General features: G+C 45.0%; 2 protein-coding genes across 2 annotated transcripts in view; one reads left to right on the top strand and one right to left on the bottom strand.

Annotated features, from left to right (window-relative positions):
• The window catches only part of LOC310962263 (bromo adjacent homology domain-containing 1 protein), a 33454-nt gene extending 18219 nt beyond the window's left edge, over positions 1-15235 (bottom strand). The window contains exon 1 of the mRNA XM_083934665.1: positions 14600-15235. The gene's annotated coding sequence lies outside the window, so the exon portion shown is untranslated. The remainder of the gene's footprint in view (positions 1-14599) is intronic.
• A 4839-nt stretch (positions 15236-20074) lies between these two features.
• ora6 (olfactory receptor class A related 6) lies at positions 20075-20995 on the top strand (the record flags this gene model as incomplete). The annotated part of the gene is made up of 1 exon (XM_083933930.1): positions 20075-20995. One exon carries the CDS (start codon positions 20075-20077, stop codon positions 20993-20995), a length of 921 nt encoding a protein of 306 aa, XP_083790056.1.
• Between the last annotated feature and the right edge of the window lie 1711 nt (positions 20996-22706).

Raw genomic sequence — 22706 nt, forward strand, 5'->3', positions numbered from 1 at the left:
TTGGGATTCTTGTTCCTACGTAGACAGATTTGGGGGCCTCGTACATATCTGTGCCCAGGGGCCCATTGTCTCCTAATCTGTCCATGACTACACATCCCAAGTACACAACCACCACACAACATCCCTGAGAGGGCTCAACAGTCCTTGTGTAGTGTTGGGTATGTCCAACGCATAGGTGAGCTGCTGACTGTGGCAGAGTTAGTGTTAACCCCTTACACAAACACAAGCAGTACACAATAGAAATACTGAACATAGAAAGTCCTGCATTACAAATGTTGGAGGTTCATTATTCAGAGTATTATCAGCAAAATGTATCAGAAATAAAGGATTCATTATGCATTTCATTAAGCAGCAGATGAGTGTCGAAGTGGAGCTAATTAAAAAAAGTATCTACTGTTGCTCAGTTTCATTTATAACAATCATATTTTATCAGCCTATATTCAATGTGTGTGTGTGTGTGTGGGGGGGGGGGGTGCAAACAGTTTCGCAGGAGGCTGAGTTAATGGAAATGAAAAACGATCACACAGAATAACCTAAATGTGTGTGATTTAGGGCGCACTCAAACCGTTTTTTCAGCTAAAGCCTAGTGCGTTTGACCAGTGTGCGTGCAACCGCTCCGCGTCTAGCTGCGGCCAGCTGGCCTTCCACTGCCCGTCTGAGAGAGGTGGGCTTTTGTAGAGCGCGTTTGCACATGTACGAGCACGAGCGTGCGCACGTGTACGAGCCCGAGCACGACATTTACGTCATTTATGTGCGCCTGTTGGGACATAGAAAAAAGAAGGACGGACCATGCGCGGACATTTAACAACAACAACAATGGCGGCGAAAGGTTCACGTTGGTGTGATGCGGAGGTGGAGTGTTCACTGCAGATTTGGTCGATGAAAAGATTCAAAAACAGTCGACGAGACGCACAAAAACTCTGAGGTCTACGGAAAGATTTATAAACAAAGCGATGCATTGTGATGACGTCATCAATGCCTGTGACGTGTGACATGTGAAGTGTTACGGCGTGATGACTTATGGCAGCAAGAAGCATTTGCGCGAGGCCCAGGCAGTGTGAGCACAAACGGGCTGGCCAGCTATGGGAGAGGGAGGGGGGGACAAGTACCCTAAAGCCCGGGGCGCGGTGGGGAAGGACAGTGTGAGTGCGCCCTTAGTTAAAGAGATGGTTCAGAGATACACTTTGGGGGATTTTTACCTGTTTTCCCACTTTCCCAGAGTCAGAAACTAAGTAGGGCAGACATTTTTAAGCGTATTTCGTGTCGCATGAAGTTATGTCAAACAGTAATATTACGCCACTTTAATTAAATTGTTGATTGTCTATGGAATCAAACAATATAACCATTAACCCAAAGACATTCGGTAACTGAAGGTAAGAGTGGGTGGGGGACGCTTTGTCACGGTCCCTTTGAAAACCCCTGATAGAGGGTTTTAGATACGTACCTCATCGTCGTCACCCTCTGTCTCTACAATTATGTAATTAAATGGATTTGACTCATTCATTAACATTTTTTACATTATACTGTCACTGCAATTTGCCAGTTTACCAAGGACATGACTCCCAGTGTCCTCAGTTACACCTACGGCTTTGCATATCATTTGTATACGTCATCATCTACAGGGGAACTGGCTGTCAAATAAATGTAGGTCAGTAACAAGTAGAATATTTCACTCAAGTGTAGTAGAGTGCAAGAACGGTAGAAAATAAATACTCAAGTAAAATGTAAGTACCTTCAAATACATGAGTAGAGTACTTAGTTAAATGGTAAATTAACTTGTACTTATATGGCGCCTTTCTAGTCTTCTGACTACTCAAGGCGCTTCACAGTGTTTGTCACATTCACCCATTCACACAGACATACACACAGATGGCAGTGGAACTCTACAGACCATCTAATCTAATGTAACCATTCACACCTCATTTACACACCTCAGGGTTCAGTGTCTTGCCCAAGGACACTTCGACATGTGGACCGGGGAAGGTGGGGATCGAACCACCAATCTCTCGAATGGAGGATGACCCACTCTGACACTGAGCCACAGTCGCCCTAGTTACATTGAACCCCTTCATACTTATGACAGGGATGGAGGCGCGTTAGAGAGAGAGAGAGAGATCATATTCAGGTTTGTATATATGTAATTCATCTTGGAGCTCAAACTGTCTTCATCCAGAGACAGGATGACTGGGGTAACATCTGGAGCGATGAGGGTCTGGAGCACAGTTACACAGTAGCTGGTTTAATAAGGTGCAGCAACTAAATGTGTGTCTTCGTTTGAGTATGAAGAGGCAGTGGCGGTGTAGTGGTTTAGATCGCCTGCTCCTTGTCTCTCGTGGGCGGACAGGTTCTGGACGTTGCTTGTGTCCAGCCGGCGCCACATTGCCTTAATGTCTGTACCGCCGCTGCCTCCTCTTGCTCTGTTAAAGACACACTTCATGCTGGAAACATAGACTGTATGAAATATGGTTTCTGAAAAGCAAAAATTAAGCTCCAAGTGACCATCTTGGCAGTGCCCGACGCTGCCTAATGCTGCGTTCCACTTGACCTTGGAAGTAGGAGTTTCTGAGTTCCCAGTCGGAGATCTCTGGAAGCCCCAACTTTAAATATCCAACATGTAGCCGCAGCATCAACAGTAGTTAAAGCTGTAGGAGTACACTGTTTATTTGTGCAAAAATGATCCCTGTGACGGCACCCATGGCACCCACCTGTCACTCGAAGCGGCAAAGCCCATACCCCCCATTCACACTAAATAACCCGTAACGCGAGTATTGTGTCGCTTGCTCACATTTGTCACATTTTTGACCATCGCTTCAATCGCAGGTAGCAGCTGAGGTGGCTAGCTGACTGAAGCTAATCCCCGGCTAAGCCTACTCTGCTCTACTCTACTTTCTTCTTCTGGGTTTCCGGCAGACTAGATGCCTAAAGGCACGTCGCTGCCATCCACAGTCCATAGTTATATCCATAGGAACAGTCTGGTTTCCCCCAAGGACTGCAACAATAGCAGCTTTGGTGAGCCCCTGTATCTATCACAGAGAACTTCGATGACGCTTACCACAATCCCAAATGCTAATTGGCTGTCGTGGCACAGCGTCACGCGATGTCGCTTGAAAGGTACAAATTTTTAAAGTCTAAGCGACACACGTGATGATGCGTGGGTAATGACACGATGACGTGATGGACGCTTCATAGCATTGCTCAAATGGAAGCCCGAAGCGACGTCGCATAATTTACATTGACTGTAAAATGGCAGCTTGACGCTTCCATCGCTTTAGGTGTGAATGCGTTGTTAGGCTGACTACCGACATTTTAATTTCACCAGTTACCCAGTGTTGTATCTGGTCTGTCATCGCCACAAACATGGCATCACAAAATGGGGCATCTGGAGAGAGCGGGGTGTAGTTTACCCGACCTTAACATTTCTTGCACATAGGTCACCACTCAAAAACTCAGTGTTACCATTGATTATGATTGCATCTGACATGCTAAGAGCATTTCTTAGTGTGTCTTTTTTTCCAGCTCCAGAGAGGTTTAAAAGGCGTTTTTTAAGTCAGACGAAGAATCACAACCGGCCATCAATGAAAGCAGCCACTTTGCAGCCTTAAGTACCCGTAACGCTCTTCAGTGGCCAGAAATGGTGATGAGAGTCACAAGAGCTGACAGGGCTAATTTATACAGTTGAATACACTGTTATAACATCAGTTCAATTCTTCAAAATGAGTCTTTTTGTGCTGTGGTGATTGTCACATTGTGTCAAATAATCAATACACCCCCAACCCCCTTTTAGAGACGCTGATCCAATCAGTTGTATTGTTACATTTACAACTAATCTAATGTTATTTGTCTTAGAAAACAATTGACGTGTTCTAACCTCCACCTGTGAATGTGATGTAGATTTAATTTGAGAACTCCAATAATTATCGAACAGCCTGTAGTTACGTCTATGCTGCGAGTAATAAACTAGCTGAACATTTAACAGATATCTGCTTCAGGAGCTGATGGAGCTCAAATAAGAGGCAGTATTGGACATTCATCAGGTGGCCACACACAGGACAGTCACGCAACAGAGTCTGAAGAGCGGTTTATTAAGAAGGGCATTTATGACTGCGACGGCATCCCACGAAAAGAACTCTGCAAGTGTCAAAATACCCGAAAAGCCTCCGTCATCAGTGTAGTTCAATCTAAATAAACTCACATACGATCAGTGGTGGATGAATTACTCAGATCATTTACTTCAATAAAAATACCCCAGTCTCAAAATACTCCATTACACCCAAATTCCAAATGTTTCTTAATGGAGCAAAAAGCAAAATGGTTTCACCGCAAGGTTTGCTGTTGCCTGTGGACCAGAACAAAGTGTGCCATCAGCCACGCCTCCCTCTGCCGTAGCCGCTAATAGCTGAGGGGTAATTTTATGGATATGGTGATAGGAGCTAAAAGTGTCTAAATCAAATAAAAAATAAGGCAACGGCTGTAGTAAGCCTATAACTTATTTATTCACCTTCCAATACTTGTTAAAACTAAAATTACACTGAATAGATGACCAGATCAAGACGTAAGCTACGTGTGTTCTGCTAATTAACATAAAGTGAATTCAGCTAAGGCCAAGGGCTCCGAGAGGAGGGAGGACGCGGCGCTTCAGATGGACGCACATGAACACACATGAACGCACATGAACACACATGAACGCACGTGAACGCACATGAACGCACATGAACGCGCGGCCGGGGCGGTTTGTAAACATTAGGCTGGAGATCACCACAGGGAGCGGGTGTGTGTCGTCCTCCTGTACCCCAGTTGAAGTTACACCTCTCGTTCTTCATGTAGCGATTTTTTTATTCCTTCAGTTTAGAAATAATGCATTTCCGCTTATTGCTCCTTTAAGTATTATTATGACTGCGCGAAGTGTGCCGCTTCATTTCCATTTTTGTGTGTTTGTGTAAAGAGCCCAAAGTGTCTCCTATTAAGAGACACGCTTACGACGCAGAGTTTAAACTCACGGCCATTAGTCACGCAGTAGAACAAGGGAATAGAGCAGCAGCCAGAGAGTTTAACATGAACCAGTCAATGATGCGAAGTGGAGGAAGCAACAAGACGACCTCCCCTGACTGTTTTGTTGGCATTCCCTTTAGCGCAGCTCCATCTAATGGATGCAGAACGTAACCCCAGCCTCGACTGTAGTGTCTGTTCTATGCGCCTTATAATGCGGTGCGCCTTATATATGAAAAAAGTTTTTAAATAAGCCGTTCATTGAAGGTGCGCCTTATAGTGCGGAAAATACGGTAGTTACCAGCTGCTGGCGAATTACATGAATTATTAAAATAAATCAAAATAATTCCTTATTACAGATACATTTCATAGAGAGAACCAAAATCAACATGTTGAAGAAGGTTGGCTCGGCAGAATTGCTCTAAGCTGAGTAAAAAGTGAATAGTTTACTATCGCACATTAAGTAAAAATAAAGAAATGGAATCAGGTGTTTAACCTCCCCGAGTTGCCCCAAGTGTGTTTTTATAGAATAAACCGTTTGAGCGACAGGGCCGGGAGCCAATCAGTAACCTACACTAAAAAAAATCAGACAAACAACAACAACAACACCAACATAGTGGAGCACAGCGAGGAAAGTTAACGATTACACTGTAGGAGTTGCTGCATTCTCTGTGAAAGACCAAACTTTTGGCACCTTTCAAGTCTACCGGGGTTCAATGTTTCATGCGAGGTGCATCACTTTCAAGTTAGAGCTTCAGTTTGTCCGTTCAATGATTCACTTGGACACATTTTAACAGTCAGAGACGCCGACAGAGATTAACTGAACTTCCCTACCTGCTGCTGCTACAAATGTGCCCTCAGTTTCCCTTCAAGGAGACGTAGCCTTTCATTAAAGCGATAAGATTTAGTAGAATTGGCTGTTTACACACGATGTAAAACCCATTTCACTGTGACGCAACTTAACCCACTTCTGCAAATCATAGAGCAAATGAAAATGGCATTGACAAAAAGGATGAGACCCTAAACCGAATATTTAGTTGCAAAGTCACTGCGATCCAACATTTTCTTAGGGTGCACTCACACTGTCCTTCCGCACCGGGCCCCGGGCTTTAGGGTACTTGTCCCTCCCTCCCTCTCCCCCGCGCCCCAGGCCTGTTTGTACTCACACTACCTGGGCCTCAGCCAATGCTTCTTGCTGCCTCTACGTCATCACGCCGTAACACGTCACACGCATTGATGACGTCATCGCAATGCGTCGCTTTGTTTACAAATCTTTCCATAGATCTCTGAGTTTTTGTGCGTCTTGTCGACTGTTTTTGAATCTTTTCATCGACCAAATCTGCAGTAAACACTCCACCTCCGCATCACACCAACGTGAACCTTTCGCCGCCATTGTTGTTGTTGTTAAATGGCCGTGCATGGTCCGTCTTTTTTTTTCTTCTATGTCCGAACAGGCGCACATAAATGACGTCAGAACCGCTGTAGGCCTCGTGCTTGTACACGTGCGCACGCTCGTACATGTGCAAACGCGCTCTACAAAAGCCCACCTCTCCGGCCGTGGAAGGCCAGCTGGCCGCAGTTATGCGCGGAGCGGTTGCACTCACACTGGTCAAACGCACTAGGCTTTAGCCGAAAAACCTGTTTTGGCCCGGTGCGGAAGGACAGTGTGAGTGCTCCCTTAAGCTCTCAATGAGACTGTCGCACCAGTTAACAGGCAGTTTGGCCCACTCTTCCTGAGCAAACCGCTCCGGCTGTCTCAGCTTCGATTGGTGCCTTCTCCTGACTGCAGGTTTCAGCTCTCTCCATAGACATTTGATAGGATTTAGATGAGGACTCGTGCCACAGTAGGTCACTTCACTTCAGAACAGTTCAATGTTTTGTTCTTCTCCATTCTTGGACGTTTTGACCTCTGTGTTTCTTGTTATCAGGACTGTCTAGTTTTCCGTCACTGGGCAGAACGTAACGCTCCAGAATACCTTGATATTCTTTGCATTTTATGTGACTTGCCAAACGGCTCCTGTTTTGACGCATCATCACATTCTCCCAGATGGATTGCCTTGTCAATATGCATTTAAGCAAATTTCTCTGTGGCTTTTTATGGGCGCAGTCACACTGTCCATCCGTACCGCGCCCCAGCACGCTTTACGGCTAAAGTCTAGTTCGTTCGACCAGTGTGAGTGCAACCGTTGGTGTGATGCGGAGGTGGAGAGTTTACTGCAGATTTGGTCGGATGCACAAAAACTCTGAGGTCTATGGAAAGATTTGTAAACAAAGCGACGCATCGCGATGACGTCAATCAATGCCTGTGGCGTGTCACGGTGTGATGACGTATAGGCAGCAAGAAGCATTCGCGCGAGGCCCAGGTAGTGTGAGTACAAACGGGGCTGGCCCGCGGGGGGAGAGGGAGGGAGGGACAAGTACCCTAAAGCCCGGGGCACGGTACGGACGGACAGTGTGAAGGCGCCCTTATTTGGGACCTTCTGGGTCTTCTTCCATGGAGCCCACTTTTGCTCAAAAAGCAACAGATGGTGCAATCAGACACCTTGACCTTAGAGTTCAGCTTGTATCTCTTTGGCAGTTATTCTTGGTTCTTAGTCTACCATTGGCACTACCCTTCTGTTCAGTCTGGGGTCTATATTCCTCTTGCGGCAGCACCCAGGGAGCTTGGCTACATCTTCATGGACCTTTTTTGCAACTGTAGTCACAGAAACATCGAGCTCCTTGGAGATGCTCTTGCAGCCTCTACCTTTACCACGCTTCACGATTATTCTATCTGTTCTCCTCGGACCACTTTGCTTTGTCTGGTTTACGTTCAGCGTAGTGCACGCGGTGACACCAAACAGCACGGAGACGACTTCTCTGCATTTAAATAGGTTAAATGACTGAATACAGGCTCGGCGACATGTGTGATACTAATTACTGTATTTTTGAAATTTCACTTTAATCCAGTTCTTTTGTAAGGGGTACCAACGAGTGTGTCAAGGCCATTTTAGAATATCTTTGTAGAACAAGGAGTAATTTAATTATTTTCAAATTTATTTGCTTTATTTTATGACATAACAAAGGCATGCAAATATTAGGGACGGGTAATAATAGTTTTTATTATTATAGCAGATCAAGATAAACGCTCACAATAATAATATAACCGTGGTGAATTTCTATGATTGTGGTATTCATAAATATGAACATTGTCACAACATTGACCGGGGAATTTGCCTGCAGTTTGTCTGTTTTTCGCAACTTCAATTTGGCCACATGAAGCATCCGTCGAGGCCCAGGTAGTGTGAGTACAAACGGGCTGGCCAGCGGGGGGAGAGGGGTGGGGGGACAGGTACCCTAAAGCCCGGGGCACAGTACAGATGGACAGTGTGAGTGCGCCCTGAGTGCTAGCTGCCCCAAAGGACTACACACACACTTCGCCTCAGTTCCACTTGTTCGGTAACTAACATTCCTCATTCAGTTGTCCCACATCTCATCGCCCCTTTCAAACAGACATAAGAGAGCATACAGAACAGCGTCACAGTTACTGCGGATGAGGAGCATGACAGGGCATTGAAAATGAATTCAATAATCAGGGCCGAGCTTTCATACTTGAAGGGCCACCATGGGTTAATTATGTATTAAACATACGTCACCATGAAAGGAGAGTAGCACGCATATTAAGATGTCATGTTATTCTCATGGTCAGCTCTGGCTAGGTCTTCTAATAGAAGTGTGTAAGGCATTGATGGGGTAAAGAGACAGCCAAGCAGATGTGATTACTTTCAGAGAAGTGAATAGAAAACCTTTTCTCTCTACGTAACAAAGGTCCTTCAGGGCAGAATGAACGTAAACAAGCCTCGTCCAATGAAAGCAACCAGCCATGTCACTAATCTGGCGTCTCATGGGAAGGTGCTCCCGTATGGAGCTGCTCAAATGACGACCAGTGTAAACACACATGGATGCACGCAATATTAGATTAGGTTTTTCTCAAATTGAATCAAATGTACAGTCAGTCAAACAGATCATACGAGTCCGGCTTTGCAGGGCTGTATATCTTTGTGGCATTACAAGTAAGGGAAAAGCCAAGGAAGGAGGGAATTGATTAGTAGAGGTGTACAGTAGGGCAAAGGGCTCAATTCAGGATATACTTTTGTTCATCATCAGCTAAACAATACAACACAGTACATAACACGTTACTGCGATTTTGTACCAGGCTAGTTTTTATTTTATTGGAGGTTAAAGTTTAGGAACAATTAGGGGCGTGGCCTCTTGAGTGACAGCTAGCCGCTGGCCCCCACTTCTCCTCTGAGGTAAACGTCAGCCAGAGGGATGTATCTCCCTCGTCCCAACGTCACATACATGCTCTTTTTTAGTTTGAGGAAATGAGGCAGTTAAACTCTGACAAGATGGCGACTCCCGTAGGCGAGTACGCTTGGATCGACGCAGATGCTACGTTAATTTTTTATACAGACTATGAGGAAAAACAGCATCTGTTTTAACCTTAATTTTCCGGCCTAGCTCCGCTAAAAGCACAAAAACACTGATCCATTAGAGTGCCTGAGTCTGTAAAAGGTCGGCTACGGACAACGTTATCTTCCCCGAGTTAAGAAATCAGTTTATATAACGGACACTAGGCTGTCCTGATGTTTATTACAGCCGTGTGAACCAACCACAGACACTTGCATCATTAAAGGACTCACAACGGTGCATCCCTGCAGAATGACACACCCGTTTTTAAATTTGGCCTCCATTTTGATCTCAACTACACACCTGTAATGGTTCATGAATGCGTCATGCATGGTTGTGACGCTATCAGGGTGATCAAATCTGTGTCGCTGTAATAAGAAATAGTGAAGTAACGTACAAGTACCTCAGAGTTGTAGTGTATTTAGATACTTTCCACCGCTGCCTTATGGACAAGTGACAGGACTGGGAGCAGATCGGTGGAGTTCGTAGAACTACGGTGGTATTTCTGCTGCAGAAAGTCAAATCAAGACCAAAGTATTGTAAATTATTACCACAAGTGAACGATTATACAAAGTGCTGGAATACAATAAATGATAATCAACATCCAAAAGTATACCACTGATCCAAAAACTCTTCCGTTGGCCATATTTCGTTGATGATTTAAGCATTTGATTTGGCCGTTGGCTGAGATCCATGGGTAATTCACAGTGGACGGCCTTCACAGTAATGGCTCAGTTATTCGTCCTGCATGGCTATTTAATGGCAGGTCTAGGTGTTGGTCATTTAAACACTTCTATATTAAGTTTTATGACATTTATGATGGCTCGGTAAGGTAGGGTGCGGCCTGTCGGATCAAAGAGAAAATGTGGTAAAGAGGTACTGCACGGTGAAGTATAAGTCCGCTGTAGAACCGCCATAAGATTAATGTTCAACAACAATAAACCAGTGTGTCAAAGAGTGGCCTGGGAGATGCGTTTTTTCCATTCGCACTGCTGCAGAGGCTCAAGGCAGCCCTGGAGAAGGAGACTTGACAGGGAAAAAAAGCAGAAAGACATTTATGTGTGAACAAGACAAACCCTAAAAGGTGGCTGCTGGTTAATAGTGATTATTAAAACAGACAGAACAAGGCCTAGAAGAGTAACAAACCTCTTTTATGAGCCAATACTTTTTACACTCTACAGACATTAGGCCACTATTTCAGTTTGTAAACTGTGGAAATAACCATGTACATCTACAGTATTTTCAAATACATTTAGGGCGCACTCACACTGTCCTACCGCACCGGGCCGAAACAGGTTTTTCAGCTAAAGCCTAGTGCGTTTGAGCAGTGTGAGTGCACCCGCACCGCGCATAACTACGTACAGAGAGAGGTGGGCTTTTGTAGAGCCCGTTTGCACATGTATGAGCGCGCGCACGTGTAGGAGCATGAGGCCTACGGCGGTTCTGACGTCCTTTATGTGCGCCTGTTCGGACATAGAAAATAGAAGGAGGGACCGTGCTCGGACATTTAACAACAACAACAATGGCGGCGAAAGGTTCACGTTGGTGTGATGCGGAGGTGGAGTGTTCACTGCAGATTTGGTCGATGAAAATATTCAAAAACAGTCGACGAGACGCACAAAAACTCCGAGGTCTACAGAAAGATTTGGAAACAAAGCCACGCATCGCAATTACGTCATCAATGCGTGTGACGTGTTACGGTGTGATGACGTATGGACAGGCAAGAAGCATTTGCGCGAGGCCCAGGTAGTGTGAGTACAAACGGGCCTGGAGGGGGGAGAGGGAGGGGGGACAAGGACCCTAAAGCCCGGGGCACGGGACGGACGGACAGTGTGAGTGCGCCCTTAGGTACAATTTAGGTATATGTACTTTTAACTAAAAAAAAAAATAAAACTCTCCCTGCTGCCTTAAAAATGTGACTAAACTTAGTTTGAATTATCAGTTCAAAGCCATCTCATGAGTTTGGAAATGTAAAGTGGGTTATGTTCACTGAACCTTAGAACGAGTTTGATTAAAAAAAATTAAGTTGAATCAGCAGCTGTTTAGTCTCATTTAAAGTTTCCCATGCCACGTTCCACTGCGTGTTACAGCTTGATTCCTCTTGCTTCTTTTTGGTTTTCCACTGTCAAAAGCTGTAGAGAGTACCTGTTGCTTTTTTTGGTACTACCCAGCTCGAGGTCCCAGTGAGCCGTCACTAGAATGAGGAGTTAAAACGCTGAAGACCACTGACTGAGAACCCTCACTAGCACCACACAGGACCTCCTGTGCAAACCTGCTGTTTTTAAATATCATCAATACTGACTGTCTCATCTCATCTTCAACCGCTTATCCGGGGTCGGGTCACGGGGGCAGCAGCTCTAGCAGGGGACCCCAAACTTCCCTTTCCCGGGCCACATTAACCAGCTCTAACTGGGGGATCCCGAGGCGTTCCCAGGCCAGTGTGGAGATATAATCTCTCCACCTGGTCCTGGGTCTTCCCCGAGGCCTCCTCCCAGCTGGATGTGCCTGGAACACCTCCCTAGTGATTTTCTTTATTCACTTGACTAAGATTTTAAAAAAAATGGCCGCCCGCAAAAGTTCACTATTCACACCGCCTACACTGAGGGGGAACTGTCCACAGCAGAAAATGACCTGGTACCAAACAAGTGAGTCAAGTCCTACAGAGCCGTACCGTGTGACGGAAACCTAGCAATAGTTTGAAGAATCACTTCTGCGTAAGTTCGTTTGATGTGGAGGATTTACAGCTGCTCCTGTTGGAGTCTCTTTGTGCCAGAGTTAGTAGAGATGCAACCAGTTATCTCATTCATTTCGCAAAGATTCAGTCCAAAGTCTAAAAACTAACCCCTGAAACATTTATCTTGGACTCCTTTAGGGGGTTGTGACCGCTACAAGGGTATGCTACCTACAGTAACAGTGTCACACTGAAGGAACACCAGAACGCCAGCTCTTCAGTCAGCCACGCAGACCAAGCAAAGGTGCTGTAATGCCCCCCCAGTTGTGATTTCATACAGAACGCGGGCGTTTAGTGTGTGAGCCCATCCAACCCACAAACTGCCAACTTCATGCATTACAGAGAAGACAGAGAAGGACTGCAGTGCTGTAGGCAACCGTGTGTTTGAGAAAGAGAGGGGGTGAGACGGTGGACTACTGCACGTGAGTTATTATAACTTAGGCGACTCTGAACGCTGCTTTGTCACTTTTTACGCCTCCTGTGGGTCGACTCGCCCATCACTGCTGTGTTTTGTTCCGCCCTGTCGGCTTTCCTATTCACACAGATGTCTGCTCTGTGCCGTTGCCGCTCTGTGACTGCCTCCGTTGCCAGCTCAAAGGCTACAGATCTGCCCCCCCCCCATTCTGTCTTCGTGCCTTTCACGCAGACGGCGGGCCGTAATGAAGGAGCAACAGATCATCGTCATAGAGGCAGTGGGAAAGGAGCTCCACCTCAACTCAACCAGCCACACAGTAAAATGCTGCTTTACATTAATCATCGTCAGTATTAACAACTTAATAATGTAATATCTCAGTCACATTTTCACACTTTCACCTACTTAAAAGTACATTTTGCCGCTAATGCAGCTATACTTTTACTTATGTACATTTGATTGCAGGGCATTTACTTGTAACAGAGTATTTACATTGCTGTGGTACTTTTAGTTAAGTGGAAAAGATCTGAATAGCCTACTCCTTCCACCACTGCTGATGAAATATTTAAATATGGGTTTGTGACGCACTATCCTAATATTATAATCTACATAATCAACATGTTGAGTTCAATTGAAGAGTCAAATTAAAAGCATAGGATTTGGAATTAAACAACCGTGAGGTTTTAACAGAGTTCCCAGATTCCAGTCGGTTTAATATCTGCACAAACAGGAAATTATCATCACACACACACACACACAACACACACACACAACTCCTTATGCAGAGCCCAGTCACTGTGCAGTTTAACAGGCTTAAGGTGTTGAAACAGTTACACCTGACTGACTTCATATAAAAGTGTTTAGTCCATGTTACATCTAAATCTGGCCAAAACGAACTTTGCTCATTAAAGCTCCCCCAACACACACACACACACACACACACACCACACACACACACACACACACACACACACACACACACACACACACACACACACACACACACACACACACACACACACACACACACACACACACACACACACACACACACACACACACACACACACACACACACACACACACACACACACACACACACACACACACACACACACACACACACACGTCCTGAAGACCATTCACTGACAACCCACACCTCGGGAGGTTTATCTATGATGTCATAATATCTTCATCCGTTATGAGCTCATCCCTCACATGGTAAAACTGTGGTGAGGGCTAATTGCTTTGGCATTTGTGGCGCCTGCTGTATTTGGCCTACCTGAGCACAGCAACGCACTGGACACACCACACACACGGTATCCCTTCGCCCTCACTTTACAAGCTTCCTTTATTTTCCACCCAACCCTGAAGTGGCCAGTCAAAGGCCCAATGTGAGCCCCTACAGAAACACCTCAAAGGCTCAATCAAGTGCCATAAAGTTTGTAGCCCCCTGGTGCGCGCATGAACACAGCCTACACACACACACACACATACACCAACCTGACACCCAGGTGCGCACATCCGCGCATCCACCCGGCCAATCATAATATTATTGGGCTCACGGGCTTGCTGTGTCCCTGTAATTGACCTTGTTTCGGGTCCTTTCTGCACACGGGGCACTATTATCGCTTCGACATTACACTTTGGTGCCTGCTGTTGGTGTTGCTGGTGGCGGAGGAGGTGACGGAGAAGGAGGAGGAGGAGGAGGAGGAGGAGGAGGGAGACTAGCCTATATGATAACACACATTGGGCCAGTTCGACTGAGTACCACTCCCTGGGAATCTCCTTCATCACCATGGTCATTATCTGCCTCTGCAACGTCCTCCAGACATGACTAATAAACACACACACACACACACACACACACACACACACACACACACACACACACACACACACACACACACACACACACACACACACACATACACACAAAAGGGGGAAACTGGCCATGCGACCCCGTGCTCTGCCCGATTACAAAAAAAGAGGAAAGATAATGTAGAGCAGCCGCTACTTACCGTACCGTAGCTCTGTGCGTGGCGGCCACTATCTGGGGTTTGTGCTTCAGCGGGGGTGAGGGAGCCAGTCGGGGCACCGTGTTTTCCAAACGGTTAGGTAAGGTAAGGCAAGTCAGCCTCGTCCGACTGGTTAACCAGTGCAGCGGTGCAACTAGAGGAGGAAATACACGCGGATGACGCCGATGTTTCGCCACTCCGCTCGAGGGGAACCTCTTTCAAAAGATCGACGAGAGCAAAGACGGAGCGAACAACTCTCCTCTCACACTCCTCTCCCCGAGACGAGCGGGGTCTGCTCGGGATGGTTGTTTTTAGATCCCATCCACTCTTCCGCCTGCGAACCCTGAGCGCTGCTGCCTCCGCCGCCGCTGCTGCTGCTCCTGGAGTCCGTAGCCCGCACACACGTCGCTTGTATATCCGTCACTTGGCATTAACACCGCACGCAGCTTTCAGTCGGTGTGTTGCTACCGAACAACAACTAGCAGCACAACATGACTGACTGCAGCCCGACAGACGGACGTGGACGGGGTGTTGGGCAGGGCCCCCCCCCCTCCTCCTGCACGTACAAAGTGCACAAATCCTCAGCAAAAGTGCCTCCGGTCCCGTCGGAGAGTGGAGAAGAAGCCAAATGTGCTTTGACACAACAACACCAAGAACATCCTCATCCTACTTCTGTGCTGGAGCATGTGATGGCAACATGGTGAGCCTTTTAAAGGGGTATCCGCGCGTAACTGTAGGGGCAGGGGCTGCGCACTTTGGACCCACCCCTGGTAACTTTCCTGGGAGGGATGTTAAGTGTGGCATCAGTTGGACACGGGGATGAGTGTCGGGCAGCCTGGAAGCACCTGTGTACAAACCCAGTGCGCCTTAAAAGTGGGATCCAGGCCAGGGGACCCTCTGCTGTGCTGCTTGGGCTCAATGCCAAAGGCTGCAAGTCCAAGTCCAACCCAAATCATCATCCCAATAACCCCAATACATTTTAATAGGTTATATTTTCCATATATGCTCATGAGAAATGGACACTGACTTTTCATGGATTTACAAAGTGGACGACTGCCTTGAGAGCCCTAAAAACCCCAGGTTCACTCAGTTGATTGTATGCAATTTTAATGATATTTGACATGAATCATAAAATGCATTCTCAACCACAGAGAGTCCTGCATTTGTGGTCCTGCATCATGTTATCACCCTGTCTTTTGTCCCTGGAGCTCTTCGGTAAGATCTATTTTAAAGGTCCAATGTAATGCTAATTTCCAGGTTCTGAGGTATTTTGTGTTTCTACTGTAGAACATGTTTACATGCTTTAATGTCTAAAAAACACATTCTTTTTCTCATACTGTCTGTCTGAAGAGCGGCACGGTGGGTGTGGTGGTTAGCGCTGTCGCCTCACAGCAAGAGGTTCTCTTTTTGGTTCGAATCCAGGCTGTGTGGAGTTTGCATGTTCGCCCCGTGTCTGCGTGGGTTTTCTCCGGGTTCTCCGGTTTCCTCCCACACTCCAAAGACATGCACGTGTGCGGTTAATTGATGACTCTAAAATAGCCCGTAGGTGTGAATGTTTGTCTGTCTCTGTTTGTCTCTATGTGCCCTGTGATAGACTGGTGTCCTCTCCAGGGTGGACCCCGCCTCACGCCCAATGACACTTGGGATCGGCTGGATGGATGTCTGTCTGAACATACCTGTATTCTCTCTCACTCTCTGAAACATCCTGTTTTAACACCTGTCCCTCCACATGTGCACTTCCTGTGTCTCTGCACCATCATTGCAGCCGTGGGAGCACTGTAGTGCATGTAGTTGTGACGTCTTAACCGTACAGAAGTCCCGACGGCTCGTTTAAAGTTTCTGAGTACTGGCTGTGTGCATTTCTCACTCTGTGAAATCTCACTTTTTGCATTATGGGACCTTAACTGCAGTTTATATTGTGCTCATGAAGCATTTATTCCCGAATAAAGTTGTGCTTAATCAAATATCCTGAAACAAATTGACTCTCCCTTGGAACAATATAGTCTTTAATTTTTCAGCAAAGAAGTAGTCTCTGGTTCTTCAGGGATAAAATGAAACGCGCACGTGGAGTGAGGGTTGTGTGTGTGTGTGTGTGTGGGGGGGGGGGGGGGTGTATGTGTCTTCATCGACCCCCATGGAAAATTAACTTCTATGCTGAGTGCTCAGAACAAACTCAGCCATAAAACCACTGCTGCAGCAGGTAGAGACTCAGTGACCTGCTCCAGGACATTGTGGTAGATGCTTGCAGATGCTGGGGCTTGAAGCCGCTTAGTTTGATAACAAAAGTCAGTCCAACCAGCATTTTGGTTTTTCAAGTCTCCTCTGTAAACTCTATTTCACACCTTCACGCTTAATTAACTCCACAGACGAGTGATGTTTGAACGATTTGAACGGTTCACCATAAGTGTCCAACACATTTTGAGGGTGAACTGGTAGTTAAATGTAATTCTTCCACCAAGCAATGCAATTCTTTAGCAGCTCAACAAAGTGATTGACAAATGTTTTATTCTGATTGCCGCTGCTTATTAACATGTAGATGAAATTTTATGCAGCGAAGGTGTCGTGGCTCGAGTCCAGGTTCGGTCCTAAATCCCAATTCCTCAGGTTTGTCCTGATATTATGGAGATCATGTGCAAGTTATGGGCTTCAGTCTTTAAAGGGCCAAATCCAAGTCTCCACTTTGAATAATCTGTACAAGAACTTAATGAAAAGTCTATTTAAGACTCACAAGGAGGCCTATTTCACAGCAGTCATGCAGGAAAAACATAGGTGTTACTAAAAACATTAATAATGGCTGTGTGCCACAGTTCATTTTGTTATTCACGTTTCATTATTCAGATAGCCTACTTACAAAACGTGATGTTAATTTCACAAGTGATGAAAAGTACTGCATCAACACATCCACTGTAACTCAACCAATCCAAACTGAGGGCTGCATTTTCTTTACAAATGTCAATTTTGAGTAAGTTTGTTTATAGGCTACTTGGTTCCAAAAATGGAAATATAAGCATGAAACATAAGCATTGATGGGGATGATTATTTTAGTACTGTAGTTTTAAAAAGCTCTGGAAACCCAAAGGTGTTTTCACCTATTCTGATTAGAGGTTGAAGGTGGACGGAGCTCTAATTTTCCTCTTGTACCACCACAACGTTGAATTTTGTGGTTTTGAGTCTCGACAACGACACCCTCAGGAGGGACTGTAGCCTATTAACCTTAAAGCTGCAGTCGGCAAGTCAGGCAGATCGAGTTAATTCGGTCAAATTTTGAATGTTTACAACTCTCGCGCCTCCTCCACCATCACTGAGCTCCTCCGCTCTCTCTAATCTAGTGCTCGTCAGTGCGCGTGCACCAGATTCCTGTGAACGCGCTCGTGTCTTCTCTCATCAATAAACATCATGGAGTACACGTCACATGGAGATAGGCTGGCTAACTTACTCATAGATAACAACTGCTAATGTCATTTAGCGTATGCCTAGCTTGAGGCGTGTGCCTGTGATATTGTAACATGCGCGGGCGGGGAGGGGTGGATCTGTGGCGTGTGCACAAAATTTGCCTTACAGTCAGCTCTGCACTGAGTGGACAGGATGACCAGGCTCTACGTGCACGTAGAAGCACAGTTATTTTTCTAAAACCGGATGATGTATGTTGTTCTATCGGAGCATAGTGTCGGCTTTAGTGAATATGATCAAACAAGTGTTGCCAACCGGGACTTTAAGTTTTCATATGTGAATTGTAACGTAGTCTGTACTTTGGTTTATGACCAAACACCTACGAAACTAATAAGCACATGTTAGCATGCTAACACACTAAACTAAGATGGTAAACATGGTAAACAATGTACCTCCTAAACATTAGCATGTTAGCACTGTCATTGTGAGGATGTTAGCATGGTGACATTAGCATCTGTCTCAAAGCTCTGCTGTACCAAGCGGGTAGCGTGGCTGTAGATAGGTTTGTGTGCTAACACCTAATATCATTTTTGGGTGGTGCCAACCCAGAGCAAATATAATTACATCTACAAGGGAAGATTATAGTTGGGGGTTTCCACAAAACCAAGTCCAGTGAGTGTGTATACTAAATAAGGAAGGCACCATATGTGGTTAGTGGAAAACCCCAAACAATTAGACTGAAACAACACTGATTGTACTGTTTTTGTAGCTGCAATAAAAATAACAAGATAGCAACAAATTAACAACATAGTTAATAGAATGAAATAAAACCAAATGCTGTCTGATCAGTCCTCTGAATGATGTTTATTGAATGCTGGAAAAGGACTACTACTTCCTTAGCAGTCCACACTCATTATGTAACACTTAGTTTGCCATTTTTACTGCCAGTGTAGTGGTTGTCTTAATTACACACACACACACACACACACACACACACACACACACACAGTGGAATTCACAATTAAGCTGAATCAGGATACCGGGCCTCTTGACTGAAGAGAATGTCTGCTAACTAGACAGCACACATAAAGTGGAAAAGAGACAAGCTTGAACATGACCTGGTCCTGTGTGACCAGCAGAGTCCAGAAGCCTTTGTCCCATAATGCCTTTCTCTCTGTAGATCCACCACACATAGCCTAAACACAGACTCGGGCCTATATTCTATGTATGTATGTATTTACAGGACAAGACTGACACTGTAAACTTCATATACGTCTTTGTTTCAGCTGATAACATTTCCTCTCTGTACAGTGCAAATACAATACTAGTAAATGATGCACATATGTAAGGTATATACAGGCTATATAAAGTGGATATTATCAGTTATCGTCAAGCCATTCATATCCCTGCTCATTCTCCAATCAAGAAATTGTATTTTCATCTCAGTATCTCAATTCTATGTCTTTTCATTTCCTGAGATGGTAACAAGGACTTTGACATGTCCCCCTTCACACCTCTTATTAGCGGGTAGCGATGCATTACTCGAGTTAACTGCTTACAAATGGGTAATAGAGGGGGTGTTAAGAAAGATGTTATTGAGTTCATTTTTGGTATGTCACAGGAGTGCGTTGTAAGTCAAAATATAGCATGCCAATTAAACCACGAGATGACAAAAAAAAAAACGAGACGGAGAACGAGTGTCAAAGGATGTAAATGAGCTCTTGCAGGAATTGCATTGGGTGATGTCAGCCGTTGGAAAAACATGTCAGTGCTTTAAATCAGACACTGTGCTGGTCTCAAGATGAAGCTTTGAGCTCAGAGGTAAAACTTTAATGACTCCCAGCCTTCAATGTTTCCAGCATCCTCTTGTTTTCCTTTCTCTGTAATGAGCGCAGCCAATCACCGATCTCCATTCTTGCCACCTTTGAGAACTCGATAACAAGGGTGTGTGTGTGGAAAGTGATGCAGCGAAGAAAGGCGATACGCACTCCAACTTGGCTCCACGCTGGGAAGTCGTATCTCTGCCTGCTTCTGTTGGAAAGAACAAATATTCAACATATTTTTGCGTGATCCATCTTACTTTCAATGATGGCTGCGTTCTTCCTCCTGGGCTTAAGAGTCTTTCTCTCTTGCATAGGAACTGTGGGTAACGTATTTCTCATCACTGCCATCGTTCAGACCAAGTTCTCCAAAGTCAAATCATTCGAGCTGTTTCTCTTGGGACTGGCCGCAGCAAACTTGGGGGAAATTGTCGTCGTGAACATATATGATATTATCATCCTCCAAACTCTCTTCACCACCATTGACACTTGGCTGTGTCGCGCACTCAAGTTCCTGACCATGTTTGGAGACATGAACAGCATCTTCTTCACTGTCCTCATCAGCGTCTACCGCCAGCAGAAGCTGAGCGACGCCAACAAGAGGGGCAACCTCCCAATCTACCTGGACAGCATCAGGTCAGCGTGGATGATGAGCGGGCTCTGCGTGATGTTCGCCACACTGCTGAGTCTCCCCATTTTTGTCATGAACCCTCAAGGTCATGCGGGAAACATCACAAGACACAGCGGCGGCTGCCCTCCGGACTTCCTTCACTGTAGTGAAAATGATTGCCCCGTGCTCAACCGCTTTTACAAATACCTGTTCATCCTGGTGTGCAACCTGCTGCCTCTGGTCATCGTCACGGTCACCAGCTGCCTCATCATCGCGGTGCTGCTTAGCCCGAGGAAGACGGTGATACCTGTGGTGAGCGTGAGCGGATCGAGCCAGTTCAGCAGGAAGAGCAAACATCTGAGGCTCCAGCGTAGCACGGTAGCTGTGCTGGCAGCCATGGGGTTGTTCCAGGTAGACTGGACTCTCTACCTGGTCTTCCAGCTGGCTGTTAACCACACTGACTTTCCTATTTGGGCTGAAATTGAGTTCTTCATCACAACGTCCTATACATCCATCAGTCCGTATGTGTATGGGATAGGGAATAACCTGTTCTCTCTCAGGAACCTTATAAAAAAGTGACTTAAAGCTTTTTCTTCTGACCAGATGTGCTTTTGATCATGTTTTTAGTTATATAATGCAATTTAGCAGAAACTAATCGCATAACGTTTGTGCTTGCCAAAAAAAAAAGAAAAGCTTTTTTATAAGTACATGTTATAAACTGTTCACGTAAAGAGGAGGTTGGCATTTTTAGAAAGGTCACCTGGCTCAGATCCTATTTGCTCCTTTTATCGGTAAATTACAACTTGGTGGTGCAATTTTAGACCTTCTATTAAATCTAATTTGAAATTTGAAAAGTCCTTGGTGCAAAAGTGATTTGCAATTTCTTTTCAGTCCAAAGTTGTTTTCAGTCCCAAAGATTTATATATTTAAAAAACATATTAAAAGCTTTTTTCGAAAGACAAAAGCACTGAAATTCTCTCATTCTTTAGGATGAAAGGTGTTTTTTCCCCTGCAGATGCTCTATTACAACCTAGCATGTGGAGAATGGGAAGCCAATCTCGTGTAGTTTGTGCAGTGTAACCCAGAATAAACACCGAAGACGTTACAAGTCACTGCTCCACATAATTGCAAAATCACACCTTATTATCAGTGCAGTTCTACACATAACTGCTGCGTTTGTCGTCATGAACTCTTGTTCATAGACACCAGCACCACTTGTGTTACACTATAATAAATTGTCTCCCTTCTCGATCCGTCGCGTCTGCTGTTTAGGAGAATATATCATATGATTTAAATATATGTATAGATTCTCTGTTGAAAGTGATTATACGTGCATTGGTCACATATTAGTCATGGTGGCTTATACTGAGTCTGATGCAGACCGATTTAGATACATTTATTCAGATCTAGGGGATCAGAGATTGATGTTAATATGGCACCTTTTAAATTGTTGTCTATATTTTAATAAACCTGAAGGGAATGCGTCAAATGACTTAGCTTTCCACAGCACAGCCAACTTGAACCCAAACCCAAATCTCAAATGACATGACGTACCACAGAAAACACTGTAAAGTTAATAATCACATGAGGCACGAGTGTCTCTGAAGACGTGACCATTGTTTTACCTTGGTTTTGACATCTTCATTTGGCCCTCAGACGTAAATCTGACACAATATGGATCTCTTTTAAACCATACATGGTGTCCACAGTCTAATCTCAAAGCTGATTAACATTAGTTTAACATGCTGATGATAGACTAAATATTGTGCCCATCCGTGGTCATTTTTAATTTGGTTTGACAGTTGTGACAGAATCTGACAAAGGCCGTGCAAAGTCCGCGCACTCTTCTTTGTCTGTGCTGCCACTGCGGATTTGACATCAGTGACATCACAATTTGGTAACACAGCATTGTTTGTTATGGAGGTGCAATAACAGAGACGCGCTTATTAAAGAGTTCTTACAGTTTAAAACTGTTTGCATGGTATTTTTGCACTGTCACAAGATGGGAGTAATAACCCAAAGTGTGATGGTTAAATGGTAATAATGTGTGTTTGTGGGGTTTTTTATTCGACTAGGCCTGTTATGAAAATAAGTTATATTTATTTTGCTTTTGAGATTTTTACAAAAAAATGTCAAGCTACCACTGTCTGTTGTTGAGCACAAGTGTATCCTCTTTATTTAGGTTTATTTATCAGGGGTCCTTACGCCTTTTCCAAGATCAAATTCAAGCACTTTTCAAGCACTTTCAAGGTCCATTTTCAAGCTTTTCCAGCACCTCACAGCTGTGGAT

This window comes from Echiichthys vipera (assembly GCF_963691815.1).
Source record: "Echiichthys vipera genome assembly, chromosome: 19".
Classification (NCBI taxonomy): domain Eukaryota; kingdom Metazoa; phylum Chordata; class Actinopteri; order Perciformes; family Trachinidae; genus Echiichthys; species Echiichthys vipera.